The 25,100-nt window shown below is 36.0% G+C and overlaps 1 protein-coding gene and 1 long non-coding RNA gene across 2 annotated transcripts; one reads left to right on the plus strand and one right to left on the minus strand.

The window, feature by feature from the left end:
* Positions 1–8,518: 8,518 nt before the first annotated feature.
* Positions 8,519–12,074, minus strand: LOC110912651. Its single transcript, XR_002578087.2, has 3 exons — positions 11,600–12,074; positions 9,315–11,504; positions 8,519–8,932 (listed from the first exon to the last, which is right to left on the minus strand). It is a non-coding gene; the product is annotated as an uncharacterized LOC110912651 (long non-coding RNA).
* Positions 12,075–15,501: 3,427 nt separating this feature from the next.
* Positions 15,502–17,650, plus strand: LOC110912650 (9-cis-epoxycarotenoid dioxygenase NCED1, chloroplastic). Its single transcript, XM_022157417.2, has one exon. The coding sequence runs from the start codon at positions 15,577–15,579 to the stop codon at positions 17,359–17,361; it is 1,785 nt and encodes a 594-aa protein (XP_022013109.1). The 5' UTR covers positions 15,502–15,576; the 3' UTR covers positions 17,362–17,650.
* The last annotated feature ends 7,450 nt before the right edge of the window (positions 17,651–25,100 follow it).

The following is a 25,100-nucleotide window of genomic DNA, read 5'->3' on the forward strand; positions in this document are numbered from 1 at the left end:
CTTGGCGATGAGGCGGAAGACCAGGTAATTCCTCAGGAAATACCTCGGGAAAATCACGCACAATAGGGATGTCTTCAATTCTCTTCTCTTCCGTTGATGTGTCAGTAACGAGTGCTAGAATGGCAGTGTGGCCCTTACGCAAACACTTCTGGGCCTTAAGGAAAGAGATGATGCCTTCGACAGCACCACTTTGTCGCCACGAATCATGAGAGGTTCTTCACCAGAACTAGGAATGCGGACGATTTTCTCCTTACAAACAATCTCCGCTTGATGATGAGATAGCCAATCCATCCCAATAACAACGTCGAAACTACCCAGTGTGATAGGAATAAGATCGATAGAGAAAGTCTGACCAGCTAAGACGAGGTTACAACTTCTAACTACGTGTGTGGCTTCAAGACTTTTACCGTTAGCTAGTTCTACCGTGTGTTTGGTGTTCAGAAGTGTTGGAGTGCGCTTAAGCATTTGGCTAACTTTTACGGACACATAACTAGTATCGGCACCCGAATCGAACAAAACAGTGACAAAGAAGTCGTCCAGAAGAAACTTACCCATCACAACGTTGGGATCGTTCCTTGCTTCTCCCTGACCAATCACGAACACACGACCTTGGGCGCCATTTCCATTATTGTTACCTCCATTGTTGCCTCCGTTGTTGTTTCCATTGTGGTTCCCGTTTCTTTGGTTATTGTTCTGGTTTTGGTTCAGCTGGGGGCAGTTCCTCTTAAAGTGGCCTTCAGCGCCACATTGAAAGCATCCTTTGTTGTTACCTTGTTGTTGCCGCTGCTGGCGTTGATTGGGTGGGGCTTGCTGTTGCTGCCGGTTCTGATTCGCTGGATGCTGACTCCTGCAGTCCCTTGCCATGTGACCAGGCTTGTTGCATCGATGACAGTTGCCTTTACCACATGGCCCACTGTGGTGCAAGTTACAGCGATTACATTTGGGGTGATTTCCCTTGTATCCACCCTGACTTTGATTCCCAGAAGACTGCTGGCTGGGGCTCCTGTACTCATCCGTCTTTCGCTGCTGAGATTGAGCTGAAACAGAACCCTTGCCCAGATTCCCATCCCACTTGCGCTTATTGTCGTTGGGAGCATCAGAAGTAGTGGCGCTAATACGCTTTGGCAGCCTGTTCTGCTCAACTGCCTGATCAGTGAGGCGATGAGCCAACTTGACGACTTGCTGTATAGTGCCAAGGTTTGCTGAGGTTACGTGGCTTTGAATTTCTGGCACCAAGCCCTTAAGGTACAGCTCAATGCGTTTGTAGTGAGGGTCCACCATAGTAGGACACAGGATGGCCAGCTCGTTCGACCTCTTCGTGTATGCCTCGATCTCAGACCCCGTCATTTTCAAATTGAAAAACTCCACCTCCAGCTTGTGGATGTCGTCACGACTGCAGTACTCTTCTCTAATCAGTTCTTTGAAACCGTTCCACGGGATGGCATTAGCAACCGCCAATCCAAGCAGTTGAACCTGTGCTTTCCACCAGGTTAACGCAGCACCCTCGAGTGTTCCAATAGCATACTTCACCCTGCGATCTTCAGGGCATTCACACATCTCGAAAACAGACTCGAGCTTCTCAAACCAGTGAAGAAGGCCTACAGCTCCTTCTGTGCCACTGAAAGTGCTAGGTCGGCAATCCATGAAGGTCTTGAACGTGCACACAGGAGGCTGTGCAGGTTGACCTCCTGCAGGAACAGCCGCGAGTGCCTCAGCAACTCGTTCGTTGATCAGAGCCGTCAACTGGGCTTGAGTGAGGTTGATACGTCCTCCGCGTCCGCTCATGATCTTCATAATGAAGAAACGTAAGTGAGGAAGTGTCGCGAAAGTGCATAAGTGCGGGACGACAGTAGAGAGTAAGCACACAAGGTTCAAATAGCAATTATCACATTATCCAATGCACAGTGTGAACTATCTAACCGAAAGTATAACATATATCATACCACCTATGGTGTCGAGTCTTGCACGTGGAGCGAAGCGTCGTTGTGGATCGTTGAGCACTGTACTGGTTATAGTCTGGTTTTATCAAAAACTTTTCCCTTTTTTAAAAACCAAGTTCACTATAACCAATGGCTCTGATACCAATCTGTCACACCCCCAAAATCCACCCTGCGGAGTATCACCGCTTGGAGGCGTGACGTGACCAGGATCGAGCCACCAATCATATTGAACAACATAATTAAGTAAATAAAACCAAACACAATACGACTGGTGACCAAAAGGAAGTAAACCGATCTTAGGTTAACAGCGGAAGCATAAAACATAAGTTCAAAACATAAGTCCATAGTTCATAAGTTTAAAGTCCAAAACGTAGGTTTAATGAGTTCATAAAGTTTATTTATTAAATACGGGACATATCAGTTCGCATCCCACAACGACCACCTCCATATGCAAGCTCCATAGCATCTAATGACCTACAAAGCATGTAATAACGAGTCAACAACAAAGTTGAGTGAGTTCACGGTTGGTTGTCCATTTTAGAGTCGTTTCCAAAAACATAGTTTAATCTCATTCGGCTATCCAGCCGTGGGAGTTACCCCATAGTTCGAAAACGTTTATTAGTTAACCATCCCATTTCCACCTTCCCTGGCTATCCAGCCCGGCACTTTGGCCGTGGGGAGCTACCCCAGTATTTTAAACTACCAGACTCGTTTATCATATCGACTACTAACAAAAATCAATTGTGCCCTAGCGTCGGTGTTCTATCACCACCGACGTGCCATAGTCCATTAGTACACGCCCGTCCGACTGGCATGGTGTGAGGTTTGTTAAACCTAATAGCGCTATTAACTAATAACCCGTTCGCCATAGCCTCGGCGATTAAGTCGATACAAAAAGGGAGGAACTTCGCTGATAGAGTTCTAGTCCAGTAAGTCTAATACGTCCCAACAGGACGAGGAATTTACATTCCTGAACACGTCTCAAGGACGAGGAATTCACATTCCTGAACGCGTCCCAAAGGACGAGGAATCCCTATTCCTGTACCCATTCCCATTCCCACCGGGAAATTACCATGCTTTGTAGAAAAGTGTGAACTCACCTTGGTTTGCTCGGTTAGATTCTCAAATATCGCTAACAGTCAAGGTCGGTTAATCACGCCCTAGTATGATTTACAGTTAGTCATTTAGTGTCTTAAAAATAGAGCACAAGGTTCCTACACGTATCTATCACATAGCATGCATTACTTTAACTGTTTATGCCCGTATATCTATATTTCCCATCTATTCCCCACTCATAAGCATACATACGATAGTGCACGTAACACATATAACATGTTAGATCATTCACAGATAGCATACTCGACATTTAGACACGCAAGTCACAACTTATATCAATTCAGCATTAATATTCAAAACCGGCTGTTTTCGGACAATTAAATAAAATAGTTAAATTATTCCAAAAATTCCCAAATTTTTACAGATTGTCCTAAACGTTCCAAATTTTGTTGTGTAAAAATATCGGGGTCCGGTTCACTACCAATATTTTATAAAAATTCATATTCCGGACTGAACTCAGATTTATGTATTTCTGACCACAGTCCACGGAACAATTTATTAAAAATTCATCGAGTGTCCGATTTACGAAATTCCAGATTTCCAGTGGGGTAATTACAAATACATCGGTGGTCAACTATGGTATAAATTTCGTGATCAGGCTCCACACAGATTACAAGTTATAACAGAAAACAAGACGCACTTTTTCAGCAGAAAAATTGCAGCTCTAGCTGCTGTTACGAAAAGACGCTTTTAAAATAGTAAACGGAGTCCAAAAATTATGATTCCGGTGCCATTAGAACCGTATTTCCTAATATCACATTTTAGACTTGAAATATTAGTTTTTCGTTGAGTTTATGACCTGTTTACAGCCTGACGAAGTTGGCTGGAAATGTGATTCAGCATGTTCTTTATAGTTTAATATGTTACTATATTGTATCAACACATGTAACAACGGATTTTATCAAGAGTTCGACGATCAATCATCATATATGTATTAACCAACCCTAAACCAACAACATACCCATGACAACATCAACTAATAGCATTTCATATACAAGTAAACTTCATGTAACCTTTATGTTTATATTTTTAGTGTTCTTACATTTTAGTTGTAAACATAAGGATCATACTACAATGTTAGCCATAAAATAAGATGAACAAAGGTTAAACAAGAGCTTACTACTAGCTTATAGCTAGGGTAGAATCTATTGAGGAGGATGATGAGAAAAGATGAAGAACAAGCAAGACAAAGCCCTTCTTGAAGCTCCACAAGTAGCTACCTTCTTGAATCCTTCTAAGCTTAAAAAGGGACTTGCAAAAATGGAAGATGAAGATGTGAAGAGAGGGGGGGTGGGTTCGGTTTTGGGGAACCGAATAGAGAGAGAGAGAGAGAGTAGTGAGGTTGAGTGTTGAGGTGAGAAGTATGGTCTTGCAAATCTCATGAGCCATACTTATAAGATTTCTCAATATCATGTTCACCAAATCAAGCAACAATCTAATAAAATATATAAGGAGATCTAGTGGGATATGGTGATCTTGTGAAGTGAGAGAGTGAAAGATATGAAATGATCTCATAATCTATGCCACCATACTTGTAGAGATTTCTCAATATTATGTCCAAGATCTCAAGCAATCAATCTAAATAAAATATGAAATAAAATCTAGTGGGTATGGTCAGCTGGCACAATTCGCAGAATTAGAAGCTTTTGCACAATTTGCTTCTGATCTCATGAGAAGATATGAAATGATTTGGAATGATATTGCAATCCTATGCTCCATACTTATAATCTCTTCCCCCATATTTTGGCTACTCAAACAAGCAAGTAATCTAATAAAATATTAGAATGAAGATCTAGTGGGATATGGGGGTGGGTCCATGGTGACCGTAAATGGGCATGGGGAGGGGGTTATTTGTAAATTGTGATGGTAAGTTGGTAAATATTAGTTCAATTTCAAGTATAAGGTTACTAGTGTTAATTAGTAGATATTCTAGTGGGTGTTATGGTGTTCGGGGACCATAACTAGCCAAGAAATAATTAAACAATGTTTCTAGCAATATTTTGGTGTCCTGGGTAATGTCCGGTTGTTCGGTTAGATACCGGTTCGTTAAAGTGCTAAGTTGTTCCGTATAGTGCCTTTTATGTAACTTTTTGCAACACTTTTAATTCTCAACACTTAGGAAAATATTCAGGACCATTTAGTCAAGTTTTCTGCACAAGCCAAGTACGTTAACAAACACATGTAAGTATATTACAGTAATCAGAGAGCAGTTAAGTAATTCCACACAGTCGTCAAACACTTTAATTATCAATAATAAATTGTACGGAATACATAGGATTTTGAGGGTTGTCACATTCTCCCCCTGTTAAGAGAATTTCGTCCCGAAATTTAGCGCGTGGTTACTGAGGAAGCTAGTTAAGTTGCGTAATTTTCCTGATTTTCCTGGGGTGTCACAACCAGAAAGTTTTATACTTATTTAAATATTTATTCTTATCTAATATTTTTGTTTAAAATTATTATTAATATTTAATATGAGAGATAAATAGGAAATAAGGTGAGAAAGTACCAGAAAGTGACATGTGTCAAAAAAAGATTTTCATTTATTAGTATAGAAAGATATAATTATATACAAGAGTATTTATATAAAACTACTAGGTTATAACCCGTGGTACCCACGGGTCGCTCTATTTTTAAGGATATTAATATTTTATTAATTTTATTAAAACGGTTTTTTTATAAAATTTGTGAGGATATATATTCAATAATTCAATGTTAATCATACATAAAAATATATTAAATTAATGATATAGTTTATCTTAAGAAAAGCTCCAATAACTAAGAAATGACATTGATTAACTTATTTAAGGCTCAATGGGATGTTTTGGATAGAAATGCACTTTCAAATTTCAATTAAAGGGATTTCTGACTTAAGTTGTTGAACGCCTATTAATAGACCATGGCCATGAGCAGCCAACAGTCGTCATCACTTCTTCATGCAAGTCATGAAAGAAAATTTCTGCAACAAACGTTTAAAAATTGTTAGACATGCAGAAATATTCAATAAAACACTAACCAAAATGCAATTTCAATTTCCAAATGCACAATATCATAAATACGGCACCTTATCAAAAGTAAGAATGGTAGTGTTGGCAGGAAAACATAACTCTAGAGGTCCTCATGGAGTGACAAGGGGTCTCAAAATCATTACCTAATATTGTTACCATGTTATGGAAAGTAATTATATTTCTTAATTTATTTTTTGGTAATGGTTTATAAAAAATAACTATAATTACAAAAAGTACCGAAATTTCTACACTTAATATGAGATTTATAGTTCAATAACGTGTATTTTTAAAAAGGGAAAATTGAAAACTAATCAAAATTACTATCATTATTGTTTTCTTATTTAAGTAGATATGTATTTATTGATTGAATGATTGAAACTCATTAATTATATTGACCGTAAAAGTCTTGAATCTTTTAAAAGTTATAGAAACAACCTTCAAATTTGCAAACTTAAAAAAATAAGTTGAATTAAAATTTTAGTTTTTAGAATGACATTCAAACTTCCGAAGTTAAACATATTATACAAATTGCCCATGGCTTTATAGCCTAGTGGCATCTTGGGGTGAGATAAGGCTTTGGGACCAATAGGTCTTGGGTTCGATTCTCACAACATCATCATCCATCTTCAAACTCCCAGCCATAGGTCTAGGCTATCACCCGGGAACTTCCCGGGTTATGAAAAATTAATTTACAATAAACAAAAGTACATAAATAACACTTTGAACCTCTAAAGTATCATCTTTCTCTTCTTCACCACAAATGTTTAGTTCGGTTTCATAAGTATCCCAACTTTGCCTCCATGTGTATTCAAAGTTTTCATGTAAAACTAATTCCTTTTTAATTCATACTGAGATCTCTGTATAAGAATGTTTTCAAAACTCATACGCCTAATAAATTTGGAGCTGGGCTCTTTGAACATCGCGGTTTTGACAAATGATATGTTTTTTATTGTTTGACAAAAAAAATTACGTTTATATTGATCATAAAGAAATTTTACGAATGGAATTATTATGGAAATCTGAAGTTCACGGTAAAAATACAACGAACCAACGTACTATAGATATAAATTGTTTTGTGGTTTGAAATATAAATTGAAAGCCTAATACTCTAATACTTCTACTTGCTGGAGCTTCGTAACCAATAACCTCGAATTCGTTTTTGACCAATTGAAACATAAAGGGTAGATTACAAATTGGCCCCTATGATGCTGCTAAAACAATCGAGCTAGTTGATTTTTAGCTTCATGCATTTGTGTTCTAGAAATGACTTTTTACAACGATATGTATCTTAATTCCACCAGCTATATAGCAACAAATCCAATTAGAACCCTTGATTAGTAAATCTTTAGTTCTATACAAATCACCACGCTTCATGGCACCTTTGAGAAATGCGTGATGCATGCCATTAAGGTATAAAGGTTGGTAAATATATATATTCATTAACAGCCCCCACATCTCAAGAGCTTTTTAGAGAGCGTCACAACTCAAGCATGAGGGTCTCTTAAGTTTCTACTAACCGAAGGAATTTCCTAAATATTCAGAATTATAGGAGAATTAGTATGATAAGAATACTAAAATCCATAAATTTGATTTTAGTATAAACAATTAAGGGTATCAGCTTGAAAAACATTACGAAAAATAAACAAAATATTATTAAACAAACTTTGAGTGATAGCCAAAGCTTTTATATCTACATACATCAACCAAATAACACACAAATACATAAGTTCAGTTTCCATAACATGATACATCATGACGTCGATATTTCCATACTATGAATCCATGCAAGTAGCATTACAAATTGAGCTTAATTACAGATCCATAAATATTAGAACACTTTGTGATTGTTCATTTATGCAAATATCATAACTAAACAATCTTTAATAAAACTTTGAAATGAAAGAAACGTTCCATTACTTTTTCTAATAAACAACTTAGGATACCGTAAGCATTTGAATACATGTGTAACGACTTCCAACCTGTCAGACACGATTCACGATTGACCCTTTTCATTTACAATCGGTGTGCACTCAACTTGTGGTGTTAGATTGTTTGCATTTTGGTTTTAAATAAGAATAAATAATATATATTGCAAGAAAATGATTTGGTTTTAAATAAGATTAAATTATATATATATTCCAAAAAAATGAAGGATATAAGAAAATAAAAGGTTCAATACAACATAATTCTAAAATCATGTATATAATTGAAATAAGTTTGAATTAAAAAAAATTGAATTACGATTAGACAAATAATAAATATTTAAAGCAAACCAAGTGAAATTCCAAATTCATGTGAAATTCTATATCTTCAAAACATTTTACAAGTCAAACCATGTGTCGGTGTCGAGGCTCACCACACAATCTACAATTATTTTCTTCATATGGAATCAAAAAGTTAGGTCAAGAGTTCTATAAACCGTTGTATGTTGTGCTAAAAACTTTCTGTATGGGCAAATTCGACCCAAAGTATATGTATTGGTCAATCAAACGGGTCAAATAGGGTGCAAAATACATTAAGGTTCGCTTAGAACGAAAATCAGTTTAAATCGCCAAACCGTCAAAACTGAATCGTTAAACCGTCACCCAACACGGCCAGTTCGCTTTGCTGTTACCTAAAACTATAGTTAGCGGTTCGACCGTCAAAACCGGTCAGCCGAACCGTGAACACTCCTAAACAAAAAAAAAAGAATATTGGATAAAAATGGTTATACATAGCGAACAGGTACCTGAGTCTTCTATTATTATTGTTTTAGAAGCACATTTGTAGATGATTAGAGAATGAATACTAACTGATGCCCCGTTTCATCTTGGATTCTTGTTGATGTTAAGCCGTAATTGACACCGTTAAGTATGGCTCGACCCTGAGCATCTGCGTACGGTCAAAGGAAAAGAAACAAAAAAATAATTCACCCAATTAGTTATACAAATGGAAGTTGTTTAAACCATGAGATCCACCTAAATGTGTAATGGGTCAAAATATACAGTGTTAAAACCTTGAGATCCACCTAAGTCATCGTATTATTTTAGTTCATATACTTATTGGTTTGTGCTTATATCATTAATTTTTGTTTATATACTTATTGGTTTGTGTTTAGATTTATTACGTTAAAGTTTTGAATGGTGCATAAAATTGATCACTACACTACTTTTAGCTCTGCATATTATTTTTCAAATTCTACAATAAAAATTAATTAAATAATAACTTGTTGTTTCCAAATAAAGGAGTCAAAAAGTTAGAAAAAATAATTTACATAGCAGATGTTTCAAATCTAGAATGCTTGATGATGCAGCCTTCTGGTTCAGTTTGTATGCAAGTTAAACGGCTTTGTAGTAGAGTGATCATCATCATGGGCTTCTTTGGAATTTGGCGATTCAGGTGCGCTCTGTTTTAGTCTCTTTTCTCCATAGTGCTCAATATATGTGATAAATGGATCCCAAAAAGAACATGTTTTACAACTACCATATACCATATACAAATTCTACCGTAGTGTTACTAAAGAAACTGGATTAGAGGAGATAAAAGGAGGATTTTACATGTGTTGTGTGAAACTATAGCCGAAAAACCACATTTACTTAACCTTTCTGAACTTTCCATTTGGTGACCTGTGACATTATTTCATAAACCAAAATAACTCAACCTGCATATTATTAGATTCACAAAAACAAATCAATATCATTGAACAAAAGAAACAAAAAAACTCTTACATAAAGTTATAAATACATAATGTGGTGAAACCATGATTAAGGTATATTTTTTCAATAACCCTAATTAAATTTTGATCAACTATGTGAAAACAAAAATCTACCAGAGTTGAAAATTGAGTGATCGCCAATACCAACTCCGGTTGAAACCCATCTACCCGAATATCTTCAGTAAATTCATAACTTTGGATATTAACTATGATTTATTATTGAAAACAATATCTCGAATCGCCGGGTTGATGGTTACCCCTACGACCATTATCGGTGCCTGTGCTTCCTCGGTAGGAACCCTAAAAGACCATCGTCATTGGCGGATCAGACTACCACTACTTCAATTTAATGTCTCCAAAACAGTCTGTACATGAGTAGAAGAGACAGAGACGATGGGAGCGAAAGTAATGTCTCATCTAACATAATAAGTGTCACTGGAAGACATCAGAAGAGAAACTTGGCAAGGCAACAAACAAACACGTGCAAACATAACCCAACCAATACTCACTTGCCACATAGGTGTTTGGCCCTCTTCCTTTCGCTCTTCTTTAAATATAGAGAAGACCGTTTGACAAAGGCTCATAATCATATGACGTTACCCAACCTGGTTGATCAAGTCTCATATGACTAATCTGATATGACCAGTTACCCGACCTCATTTGACCACCCGACCTCATTTGACCAACACTGGAGAAAAATGTTTGCAGGTCAACCCAGTCGCCCCAAACCCGTGTGAACCATTGCCTGACTCGACCAGTTTTGAGAAAAAAATGGACAATAATTCTAGGGGGTCAAGATCTAATCTGACCATAGTATATATGACCCGTTACCCGACCTAGTCTGACCAAAAACGGAGAAAAATGTTGCAGGTTAACAAAATTTGACCCAGGCCGTTATGACCCATTACCCGACTATCATTCTGCCAAAAGAATAGTAGTTTTCAAATAGTTTGTTAGATACCATAACGATCAAGCAGCAACTGAAATCATCATTATAAAACCTAAACATCGTTAGATATGACAATATTAAAAAAAATAAAACTCAAAAAAAAATTAATACTCGATGAAATTGTCATATTCAATGGCCTTATTCTATCATGTCCACCATTTTTGTCAAACTTGGATAATTAGTCTCTTCTGTAAGATGTAGTAGGTTCCTGACATAACTCGAACTTTAGTTTATGATTCATTATTCTGATTTCTGCTTTCAAGACCACGGTTACGAATAATCCTTCACTCGCATTCCAGATCCCATTTTTTTAACTTTAAACTAACATTCCTACTACCTTCTTCCTCAACATAACAAACGTAGTTATAAGTACATCCAATAGCATCAAAACGCATCACGATATCGAAACTTTGCAGCAGCATCAGCAAAAACACCACCACCACATGAAGGGATAATCCGACAAAATAATTAAGTTTCGGACCGAGACGGGTTCGACGCGAGCCGTTTCGACCCGTAACGTTTCGACGTGTACCATTTCATCCAGTATCGTTTGTCCGTTTCGACGCGAACAGTAAAATAAGCAGGAATCCATCCATCTCCACCCACCAGATGTATGTTCGACCCGAACCGTTTCTGTAAAATGACAATTTAATTTTATCCATCTTCAAACCCTATCAGCCATCTTCCATGCAGCAACAACATCATCCATCTTCAAACTCCCAGCCATGATCCAACCGGAACCCTCATAAGACGTCTTCAAACGCCCACACAAAAGGAAGCTGCTTGGACTTCAACCAATCCTATAATCATACGCCAAGTAGAAGATAATGATAAGACTTAGAACTGCTAATAAAACTTGGAGTATCCAAAATACGGATCGGAAGCACAAAATTACCAAGAAGATAATCAACAGAAACGCAAGTTGTAACAGTCGAGAATCATCAAAAACCCCAAATCCATGAACAAACACAGATAGTAGATGAATGTTAGTAAATCAAACATCGTGGTGTCGAATAAAATCCGCGTTGAACATTGAAAATCAAATGAAAATCACATGCAGTGGCGTAGATTACTTAATTTCAAACTTACCTTGAGGGTTTGGCATCGATTGTTCAAAGATGCGAGTTAGGGTTTTCATACCAAAAAAAGGATAGAGTCAAAGAACATACAGATTCGTTACTCTTAAGGCTACCACCACCACGACCGTCACCATACTCTTACACATGGAGTTAATTTGAAGATCAAGAACATACCTGTAGTGGTTGATCGATATCTTAATCCTTATTCAGTGATGGCGGCGATGACTGATGTAGAAGAGGAAGGAAGGGGAGGCTAGGGTTTAGAACAGGGATTAAAAAAAAAAGCGTGTTTTAGAAGGTATTTATAGCCGGGTCAAAACCCGGATCCCTTGTCTGTCCATGTTAAGAAAAAAAGACCCGAATTTTTGGAGCCAAAACCAAATTCTAGAGTGTCTATTGTGATGCCACATCATTTTCCAAGCCCTTATATCATGACACATCAGCCCTTATTTATCATGTTTATATATATATATATAGATTTATATTATAAAATAATAGATATCGTTGTATGCATATAAAAACTGTTATCTCTGTGTGTGTATATTATATGTACATAAATATAGCTCAATAATAGAGTCAAACTCAAGTTTGTAAAATTATTTATGAGAAAGCATACCTTAAGCTCTCTTAAGATAAACAAATTAATCTCAAATTTAGTCAAAATCAAACTCGACACGTTTATGCTTCTACATACTACTAGTTTACCGTATCAGTAAGCGCTTTTAATGCTAGAATGTATTGCAATTCTTTAGAGTAGGAATTGAACTTTAAGAAGTAACATGCTTGATTTTTCAAGTTCTTAGATGGCAAATTTGGCAAACGACATTTCACTATTTTTAACAAAATTACAATTATTCCAATTATTTTGTTTGACATATATATTGTCAATTAAATTGATCAACGATTACAATTTGTTCAAAAGTTTCGGTTCCATCAAATTTTAATTCAATAATTCCAATTATTCAATTTGGATATATAAAAAAAAGAAATGCACCTTAAACTCGTAAGAGTTGGTTTATAAGAGTTGTACAAATTTGTTTCAATTAAAAGAAATGTTAGTTATTTATTTAAAGCTGCCGTCCAAAAAAGTTATTTAAAGAAAAAAGTTAGAAAAATCTTTTCTTTTGATATGATTGGCTCCACATTCTAAATTTCGTGGAAATGGAATTGGAGGCAGAAACATGCCTCGTGTAAGCGTGTAAGGTAACGAACCAACACGTTTTTATTATAAAAGCAAAGTTGATTAGCGGTTAAAACGCGGAATATATGCAACACCGATATCTCAATAACAAATAACTAGTTATTGATTATTGTATTTGTATTAATACAAACAAACGTATATAATTGCAATACTGGACACTTTTTAAGTTACTATGCAAAATCAACTCTTTTAGGTATAGAATCGTATGAGATGTATAATACGTTTACACATGGTGGTTTTCATATTCAATTGGATTTAGAAAAGGCGTTAGGTATTATTAATTTAAATTTAATTATGTATTGAACGATCTCGACTCTATATTATACAAGTATTATTATAAGCTAACTTGATATGTGAAACTCATGTTTAAATCCGTGGTCATCAGGGACAATATGGGTTATTGATCATCAAATAGGTGAGAGTGGGATGATGGTTATCGAAGACATATATTTGGGGTTTGGGGGGGTTGAATTGTTCCCGGAAGGGGCGGGTTGGTAACTTAGTGGGTTTTTTTTTAATTTAATTTATATTTTTATTTTTTAGTTAAATGTCATTTTAGTCTTTGTGTTCGAGTCATTTCATTTTGTTAGTTTAGTTCAAAGGTTTCATTTTTTGCCCGTAGGTACAAAAAGGTTTCACTTTTGCCATTTTAGTCCACCGAGTTAACTTCATCCATTATTTCTGTTAACGAGAAAGGTGATTCGGTCATTTTATATGGCCGAATTGCCTTTCTAGTTAACAGAATTACATATAAAATGACCGAATTGCCCTTCTGGTTTACAGAAAAAATGGATGAAGTTAACCCAGTGGACTAAAATGTCAAGGGTGAAACCTTTTTGGACCTACAGGAGAAAAATGTAACATTTGAACTAAACTGGCAAAATGACCCAAACCATAAGCCTAATATAACATTTAACTCTTTATTTTTTTAGTATATTACATAAACCGATGCTATAGCTAGTTAAAAGGGTAAAATCAATGTTTTAAAAACCGCTAAATACCGGCCGGTTATACCGGTATTACCGTTTCCAGATGTAAATCCGGTACGAAACACCCCGTTAAATAAGTGAAACTGCATAAGGTTTGTACCGGCGGTAAAATCAGGTATATCGGTTTGAAACGTAATATCGGTACCGGCCCAGGGTTATTTTAGTTTGGGTTGTTACTTATTTTTATTATATATGTTACTTATCTTACGTAATTTTTATATATTATGATTATTCGAACTAAAAGTTCTTATTTAACATTGTATGAAACGAAAATAGTTGATGTATTCAACACTCAAATCGTACACTTTCATTTAAAAGAGCTTATTGGAAAATTGAATGATTTTCGATTATTTTGAATTATTTTTTATTATGGATTTCATTTTAGATCATCTTTTAATATCTAATCATGCATTTTTTGATTAAATTTTGAGTTGATGTTGTAATTTATGAAATTATAGAGTTAGCTAGTCAACCCGGTTGAACCGCTCGGTACAAACTGATTCAACCGGTTGAACCATTTTTTAGCCTAATCCGGTTTGATTTAAAAACCGGTTTTTAAAACATTGGGTAAAATGATTATTTTACATACATTAAACATATTTCTTAAAAAAAAACATCTTCTCTATCATCTACTTACAACAACGTTTTATAATATAAAGAATACTCACACAAAACTTGGTAAGCGATATGAAATATAAGGGTGGTGGGGGTGGAACGTTATCCCCCGTGATAGGCTCCAACAACGCGTGGAAAAAACAAAACATCCACCGCCACCAAAACTTCAACGCGTGATAGGCAAGAGTCAGTGATGTTTTCAACGCGTTATGGGATTTTAGTGATGGAACATGTGAGAGGGTGTGAGGGTTTATTGTGGGTGTTGTGAGTGATGACCAATGTCACTAAAAAAGATTGTGAGTGATGGAAAAATGGTTAATGACATGACGGAACTTGATTGGATGCTTGTGAGTGATAGAATTTTATCACTAATGACCACCCCATTCCCCTAAGTATTATACACCTATAGTAATATCAAAACAATTACGTACAATAAATAATAAGACACGCAATTTAATTTTACCCGTGTATCGAACTTTAGTAGCTTAAACTCAAGTAATTTCATTTCACACGTTAATAATAATGCATAAATGAATTTAGACACAAATAACAGTACTGGATTGGTACACAACATGATGTCCATGTTAACACTACATATCACATTAAATTAACTCATAAAGAAGTATCTGATACACAAGTAAAAACCGGTACACAACTAACTACCCATCACACGTACACAAGCAACAATTATTTCCTGAAAGAATAGAATATACTATAGTACATTGTTGTGATAACAAACCTGCCTCCAAAAAAACTTTTGTTATATAACAATAAAAATAATAACCGTCAAACACTTCCACTAGCTTTTGCTTACCATCCAACACGTGGTCTCCTTTCTACACATTTGATGTGGACTTATTCCACTATAAATAATACCCCTTCCCCGAACCCCTTTCCTTCCCCAAACTCACTCGACAAATTAACACTAATACACACTTCATACCAAAATCTTCACAAATCGCCATTAAAGTAGCTTAAAAGAACACCAATGGCTTCTTCTACTTCCACTTCCGCTTACACCCCTACATTCAACAACCCCACAACCAGATTCTCATCTTCTTCAGCTTCAAATCGACCCTCGATTTCGTTCAGTAAAAAACCGCAAAATTCGATTGTTTCTGCACTTCAAACGCCTTCAATTCTTCAAATTCCGAAACAGGCGCCGATGAAAAGCTCCACTTCTACCGGAATTCTTGAATTGCCCTCTTCTCCGGTGGTTCAACAGAATTGGAATGTGTTTCAGAAAGTTGCGGCAATGGCATTAGACGCGATTGAAGATGGATTAAAAGCTCGAGAGAACATGCGTCCGTTACCGAAAACCGTAGACCCGAATGTCCAAATCGCCGGGAATTTCTCTCCGGTACCGGAACAACAGGTGCGACAATTGTTACCGGTTGTCGGAACAATACCGGAGTATATCCAAGGAGTTTATTTGAGAAATGGAGCTAACCCATTGTTCGAACCGACATCCGGCCACCACTTGTTTGATGGGGATGGTATGATTTACGCGGTGAAGTTCGAAAACGGGTCGGTTAGTTACGCCTGCAGGTTTACGGAAACCCACAGGCTTGTGCAGGAACGCGCCTTCGGGAAACCAGTGTTCCCGAAGGCGATAGGGGAGCTTCACGGCCACTCTGGGATCGCGAAACTTATGTTGTTTTATGCTCGCGGTTTGTGCGGTCTGATAGACCACACAAACGGGATAGGCGTGGCCAACGCCGGTTTAGTTTATTTTAATAACCGGCTGTTGGCCATGTCAGAAGATGATTTACCTTATCACGTGCGAGTCACGTGCTCAGGTGATTTGAAAACCGCGGGGCGGTATGATTTTGATGGGCAGTTGGAGTCCACCATGATTGCCCACCCAAAAATCGACCCGGTTTCAGGGGAGCTTTTCGCATTGAGTTACGATGTGATTAAAAAACCGTACTTGAAGTATTTCCGGTTTTCGCCAGACGGGAAGAAGTCGAATGATGTGGCGATCGATTTGGAGACGCCGACTATGGTTCATGATTTTGCGATCACGGAGAATTTCGTGGTTGTGCCAGACCACCAGGTGGTCTTCAAGATGTCGGAAATGGTCACTGGCGGGTCGCCCGTTGTGTATGATAAAGAGAAGGTGTCACGTTTCGGCGTACTTGATAAATACGCCGAAAACGGGTCCAATATTAAATGGGTTGACGTTCCAGAGTGTTTCTGTTTCCATCTCTGGAACGCCTGGGAAGAACCCGAACACAACGAGGTTGTCGTGATCGGGTCCTGCATGACTCCAGCGGACTCGATTTTCAATGAATGTAGTGACGAATTAAAAAGTATTCTTTCAGAAATCCGCCTAAATTTAAAAACCGGCAAATCCACTCGCCGGCAGATCATTTCACCGGAAAATGACGTTAACTTGGAAGCTGGGATGGTGAACAAACACCTCCTCGGCCGGAAAACACAATTCGCTTACCTCGCGATCGCCGAACCATGGCCGAAGGTCTCCGGTTTTGCTAAAGTCGATCTTTCAACCGGCGAAACCAAGAAGTTCTTTTACGGAGACGAAAAATACGGCGGCGAGCCTCTGTTTCTTCCTAGAACCCCGAATTCAGCAGCTGAAGACGACGGTCACATCCTGGCATTCGTCCACGATGAAAAGACATGGCGATCGGAACTTCAAATCGTTAACGCAATGACAATGGAACTAGAGGCGACGGTGAAGCTGCCATCACGGGTTCCATACGGGTTTCACGGAACGTTTATCGAAGCCAATGATTTGGCAACTCAGGCATGAAAATTTGATGTTTCTTGCGAGATTTTACCGGAGTGATGGCTGAAGTTCGTCCCTGGAGAGTCTCCTACAACCTTATAATTATTGGGGTTGTTTTTTATTTTTTGAATTCTTTTGGGTCATTTTTGAATTACAGAATTTTTGAGGGGCCAGTTTGTAGCTTTTGTGTGTAGGTTAGAAAATGAAGCTCAGCTGGTTTCTCAAAAGTAAGTTAGGGTTTGAGTACAATTGAGTATGCCATAAGTACAAATGTTTGATGCACTTTGTCTATGTTTTATTGTAAAAAGTATAACATAATAAGAAAATTTTAACATTTAGCCCCTTTACTTGTACACCACATCTTTATACCGTTAAAAGTTTATTGTTGTTTGCTTGGGACACGACGCGTGGACACACATAAATCACTTTAGAAACAAAAGTTAGAAGTCGGATTCCGTTATCTTGATATCTTTAGTTCTTGACAAATAGAAAATTGACAATAGTTTTTCACCCGTTAATTAATCAGATATAATCTCTAGATTCTGACATCTCGACATTGTATGTTTTGTTGCATGGTTTGCAAGTTTAATTAATAATTACTTTGAATAAGTACTTGTAAGGAGATTGTATAAATATTGTGAAAGCTTATAAAAAATAGAATTAAAAATAAAATGTTAAGCTTAAAGTGACAATAATTAAGGCTACTTTACATCCAAACATCCCCAAAAAGTTATAATGGTAAGAGACCATGTGCAGTGGCAGACCCAGAAATTATTTGATAGAGGTGCAGATAAAGTGTTCAACCATATTTTCAAGTGATGCGGTTGGGTTTTTTTGCCTAAAATATACAGTAAATATTTTTTTTTTCAAGAGTGCAGTTGCCCACCTTGACTAAAGGGTGGGTCCGCCCCTGGCCATGTGGTATCACTATGTGTAATAAATAGGATTTTGTTTTTGTAACCATTCACGCTATAGTTTTATATTTTGGTCCACAAAACTTCACAAATCTATATAGGTCCCAAATAATTGGACCAAACTTTTGTTAGTTAATGATCCAAATTATAAATTATAAATTGAAAATGAATTTGTTCTTAAAATATCGTGTGATAATATAAAGTTTAAACGAAATCAACAACATGAATCGGGACCGTTTTCTATAGTTGTTGTAATGTTGTATGGTGGATGATATAAATCAGAGCCGGCCCAATGGGCTTCCAACCCTAGGCACAGGCCTAGGGCCACCCAAAATGAAAGGCCTCCAAATTTTTGATGGTTCTTTCTATACTAGGAACAGAAACAAGAAGCCCAATAAAATAAAGGTCCGAATCGTCCTAGTGAGAAGACCAAAGAAAATAAAAGGCCCAAAGAAAATCCTAAACTGAAAAGGCGTTACTGTCTCGGTCTCTCACACAATTCACGAATCGTCGCACAGAGAGAAGAACATAATGAACAGGCGGCGACTTTGCAGGTTGGAAGCCATGCTCTCGTCGCCTGAATCGTCGATTGGTTACAGGTATTAACGTATATATATTCTTCTCGATTGAGTTTTGTCAGTCATCAAACAAATTAACAAACCCTCAGTTCTCATATGCAATTACCTTAGTGCTCAGTTCTCATATACAATTACCTCAGTTCTCGATTCGAATTGATATCAGTTCTTGATTTGATTTGACATCAGTTCTCGATTTGAATTGATATCAGTTCTTGTCTTCTTGATTTGTGGCAGACGTGGATTATCTGTTCTCGGAACTCAGTGGCACAGAGTCTCAGACACTCAGATTCGCGGAAGTCAGTGGCACAGGTTAGATATCTGATTTTTTTCCTGAATCAACTTGTTGTTTAGGGAATTAGGGCTTATTCTTCTTTCATAATTTGCTATTTTTTTGAATAAAGTTGTTGTTTAGGGAATTAGGGCTCATTATCCATCTCTTAAATAGATTTATATTTTAGCAATGTAAAATCGAATTCGAACTTTTGAATCCGGTCATCCAAAAAGGCAAAAAAACGTAAACAAGAAGCTTTAACTGAATCACAAAAGGGAGCACTTCTAAAATTTTGTACACCTACAACAAGTCAACCTACAAATGATAGTGATACACCTACAACAAGTCAACCTACAAACGATATTGACACACCTACAAATAATGAACATACAAACGATAGTGATACACCTACAAATAATGAACCTACAAACGACGAAAAACCTACAAATGATGAATTTACAACCGATGAAATACCTATAAATTTTGTTGATCCAAGTCAATGGAATAATATTAGTATTGATCTAAGAGATATACTCGTAGAAAAAGGTCCGATTAAAATTCATGATTTTGATTTTTCACAAAATGAACACTCAAGAAGCTTTAATACATCTCACTATATGCGAATATTACCAAATGGTGAAACACTAGAAAGAAAATGGTTGATTTATTCTATAGATTTAGATAGAGCGTTTTGTTTTTGTTGTAAATTGTTTAAAGTGAATCAATGTACTAGTAGCTTAGCTAAAGAAGGTAAAAACGATTGGAAAAATATTAGTAGTAAATTAAAAGAACATGAAAAAAGTAAAGTACATATTAAAAATATGAGAACATGGATGGAATTAGAGATAAGATTGGCGAAAAATAAGACAATCGATAAACAATTAAAATCAAATAAATAAAGAAAAAGAACATTGTAGAAATGTGCTAAAAAGAATTATTGCCCTTGTAAAGAGTCTTGGTACACATAATTTAGCATTTCGTGGGACAAATGAACAATTGTATGAAGAAAACAATGGTTTATTTTTAGCGGTATTGAGATGATTGCAGAATTTGACCCGATAATGCAAGAACATGTTAGACGCATACAAAATAAAGAAATTTATAATCATTATCTTGGACCCAGAATGCAAAATGAACTAATACATTTATTATCAAATGAGGTCAAAACAAAAATTATTAAAAAGGTTAAAGAAACTAAATATTTTTCAATTATTCTTGATTGCACACCCGATATAAGCCACAAAGAACAAATGTCCATTATCTTACGATGTTTAGATATTTCGCTAACTTCAATAGAAGTTAAAGAATACTTTTTAGAATTTTTAATAGTGAATGATACAACCGGTAAAGGTCTTTTTAATTCTATTACTGAGGAACTTAATAGAATACTTAATGTGGATGACATTAGAGGTGAAGGTTATGATAATGGTTCAAATATGAAAGGAAAACATAAGGGAGTACAAAAACGATTGTTAGAAGTTAATCCTAGAGCCTTTTATGCTCCATGTGGTTGTCATAGTTTAAATTTAGTTATTTCTAATATGGCTTGCGCTTGTGACAAAGTTCAAGATTTTTTTGGAACCATACAATGTATTTATTCTATTTTTGCATCATCCAAAAAAGAATGAAAAATTTTCAAGATAATATACCATATTTAACTCTTAAATCATTATCACAAACACGTTGGGAAAGTCGATTAGAAAGTGTTAAAGCAATTAGGTTTCAAGCTCCAAAACTAAGAGATGCATTAATGGATTTGTATCGTGATAGTACCGAGGCTAATGTTAAAGGTGAGGCTAAATCTTTAGTTGAAAATGAGTTAGAAAAATTTGAATTTTTATTAGCGATGGTTATTTGGTATGAGGTTTTACATGCTATTAATGTAGTTAGTAAAAACTTACAATCAAAAGATATGTGTATTGATATTGCTATAAAACAACTAGATGGACTTATTATTTATTTTAAAAAGTTTAGGGATGAAGGATTTGAAAATGCTATGATTGAGGCTAAAGAACTTGCTTTAAAGATGGGCATTGAACCTAGTTTTCGTGAAAAACGTGTTATTCGTAGAAATAGAATATTTGATGAAAATGTTGATAATGAGACTTTGAAAAATCCTATTGATTGTTTTAGAATGGATTACTTTTTATACATGTAGATCAAGCTAGTGTTTCACTCGAAAGTAGATTTGCTCAGTTTAAAGAGTTGAACAATTTTTTGGTGTTTTGTTTAGTATAAAAAAGTTAAAATCTTTAGATCAAAATATTTTAAAAGAGAAATGCATTTATCTGGAAAAGTTTTGAAACTATGATAATCATATTGATATTGATGGTTTAGATTTATTTGAATAACTAAAAATGCTAAGGGAAATTATTCATGTAGAATCTGACACACTTACTAATATTTTAACTTATATTAAAAACTTTAATTCTTTTCCAAATGCATATATCGCCTATAGAATTGTGTTAACCATTCATGTAACCGTTGCTACCGCAGAATGTAGCTTTTCCAAATTAAAACTAATAAAAAATAACTTAAGATCTACAATGTCACAAGAAAGATTAAACGGTTTAGCTATTATGCGGAAGATTTTTTAGAAGAACTTGATTACGATAATTTAATCAAACAATTTGTCTTGGTTAAAGCTAGAAAAGTAGATTTTATTTGAACATATACTATAATTATAGAAAACATATGACTTTCAAAAAAGAAAAATTAACTACGCCAATAGTTTATAATTGCCGGTCCCAAGCCCGGATAAAGGAGGAGGGTTTTGTTACTAAATATGTTGAAAATGATAATTTTGCAAAAAGGCCACCACTTCGTAGTTCGATTAGGGCCTCCGAAAACGTAAGAACGGCTCTGATATAAATTATGGATTGTGGACATCAAGTAGCACAAATAATGTTTTTTTTTTCTGTTTTTCCTTTACATGCCAATAATTTTGCACATTATGGTGAAGCTCTCCTAAAACAAATTGTATGGGGTTATGGCGAAGCCCGCGTTATATTGAGAAGCAACTATGCTCATTCGAACGGGGTTAGGAATTTAAAGCTATCAAATTCAACTCTTTCAAACTATTTGTCATCATTTCTTCTATGGCTCTTCTCTATCATCTTTGTCATCATCGGTATGACTAAAGAGTCACTTCTCACAAATCAACACAATCAAACATGTGTAAAACTTATAGCAGTTGCAGTTTGAACTGCATTTATTTACAAGGTTCTCATCAAATCTAAGTTAACTAGAACCAACTAGGACATGATTTTTAATGCAAAGTTAGTGTTTTTGGTGCATAAACGCCGCCCATATAAGATCTGCATTTTTATAATAATAAATATTTAATCAAGTCATGGATCGACGACAACATTCTTAACTGATTAGTATGTCAAATCCATGGCAAACATGGCCAACCCATGAAATGACCGTACATAATAGCTTGGAGAGCAAGTATCACGCAAAGGAAATAAATAAAGGGTCGTATTATTGGCACACCTTGGGGGATTAAATCGACACCCTCAATACGCATCATATAGGCCTATACATTGCGTATTGAGGTGGGTTCAAACTTCTATGTCAGTCAAAGGCTGACAATGTCCCCTTATCAAAAAGTAATACGCATCGTATAGGCCTATACGATGCGTATTGAAGGTGTCGATTTAATTTTTTATTTTTGCAAGGTAGCTTCCTGTCACGCGAACGAAGAAGCAGCACTTTGGACATTTGTTGGTCTTCAAACATCTAGGAAACATTATTTGAGAATACCCCTTAATTTATCGAAGCTGTAGAATGAGATCCTCCACTGTTGGGTTATCATCTTTCAACCCTATTTTCCTTATATTTATCGATTCTGTTTTTCAACGGGGATGTAATACAATGATTCATCTCAATTGAATAGACAGACACTTGCTTCATAGGACTCACTTGAACCGTCTCGGATGTAATAACAGTACGTTTAGCATCCGTGCCTGCTTGAATTGCAGAAAGAAAAGGATAACGAAGATGAACATTGTATTTATCACGAAAGTACTGAACAACCGAGATAACATCTCCGGTTTCAACAGCTGCATTTGGAACAAGAAGTCCAACAATTCGTTCATTATCTGATGTTGTCTCAACAATATGAATGCACGCAACGAATATCTACAATCCAATCAACGCACATTATGTGTTTCAAATCAAGGGTCCCATCATTACAACCACTTGTTTGAAAATGGCCAGGAGAGTTGAAAAAACTGCAACTGGAATTGATCTTGGAACAGCATACTCTTGTTACCGTATGACACATGATAAAAGCGCTTCTCTAGACAATCTAGGATTATGTTCCGCAAATTGGGAACCACATATTTGCTTCAAGATTTACGTCTGATGTCCAAGTTTGATCACATTTGACTTCATCTGCGGCGGTCCAATGACTTTCTTCCCACGTGTCTACACCGTGATCTTCATATTCTTGGTTCAATACCAACTCATCTTTAGTAGTATTTGTTTGAGAACCTAATTCGGTTCTCCAATTCCAGATTAGTAAGCAAACACACAACGGTTCTCCAATTCCAGATCAGTAATGTAAGGAGAAGCGTTAAGATAATGGACATTCATGAAGCTCAAAAAGAAAACTTATGTTTCCCATAGTCACAAAGGCTTGCGTTTTGTATTTCTCATAGCCACTGTTTCCGTAGTAAAAAACGGTTGTGGTTTGCACATTCAATCTTCATTGCTTCATTAAAATTAACAAGGCGGTCTCGGTTGCATGAAGCTTTGATGTATGTTGAAGTTAAATCCACAATCAATGTATGTTGGTTAATTGTAAGTATTGCATTTGCGTTAACACGACTCATTTCATCTTTTTTACTCTTTTCTTCGATTTCAACAAATATTTTCAATAATCAGCAAGCAAATACACAACGGTTCTCTAATTCCAGATCAGTAATGTAAGGAGAAGCATTGAGATAACGAACATCCATCAAGCTCAAAAAGAAAACTTGTGTTTCCAATAGTCACAAACGATTGTGGTTTGTATTTCCCATAGCCATCGTTTCCGTAGTAAAAAACGGTTGCGGTTTGCACGTTCAATTTTCACTGCTTCATTAAAATTAACAAGGCGGTCTCTTTGCTTCGTCCACTAGAACTATTTGTGTATGCATTATTTTGGTAGTTAAACCAAACACGATTAGGTATGGGAGAAAGTGTACTTCAAAAATTCGGTCGAATAATTGCCAATAAGAAACAAATCTGTAAAAATACAACTAATTACTCGCCATTCTCTTGCACCTTCTGCAGACATGCATCTCTGAGCAATCACCGAGAATGAAAAGACGCTTATTAATAGTTCCTCGGGCTCACGAAAATCGCAGTGGTTTTTCAATTAATTCAACTATGTTGGTTCGGTTTAGTTTTTTTCCGACTGTGATAGCTTATTAAAAGTAGAAATCACCTCCAATCCTTTCCTGGTCAAATCATACAATATAAAGATCCGAATAGAGATCTGAATAACAAACTGTGGAGAACTTGTTTGCGTTATCCTTCAATATACGCTAAAATACTACAAAATAGGCAAAAAATACGCTAAAATACGCAAAAATACATTAAAATACATGAAAATATGCTAAAATACGTTGCAATATGTTAATATACATCATATTACGATAAAATACGCTAAAATACGCTAAAAAACGCCGAAATACGTCGAAATACGTTAAAATACGCAACAATATGTTAGAATACGTCAAAATAGGCAAAAATACGTCAAAATACGCGACTAATGATATTTCCACACGCGTATACATATATCACGACACTATACAATACAAGTGGATTTCAAACAAAACAGTACGTAATCATAGAATACGATAATTGCATGCAACCGAACGTCACTGAAATGACGTATGTTGAAGGTATACGTCATAAAATGACAAAATATGCGAAAGTTGGTAAAAAAACGACACGTATACGCGTCGAACCGAGGAAAACACGATAAAACTAAATTTCAAGTAATGCCAT

The sequence above is a fragment of the Helianthus annuus genome, chromosome 15, assembly GCF_002127325.2.
Source record: "Helianthus annuus cultivar XRQ/B chromosome 15, HanXRQr2.0-SUNRISE, whole genome shotgun sequence".
NCBI classification, from domain to species: Eukaryota; Viridiplantae; Streptophyta; class Magnoliopsida; order Asterales; family Asteraceae; genus Helianthus; species Helianthus annuus.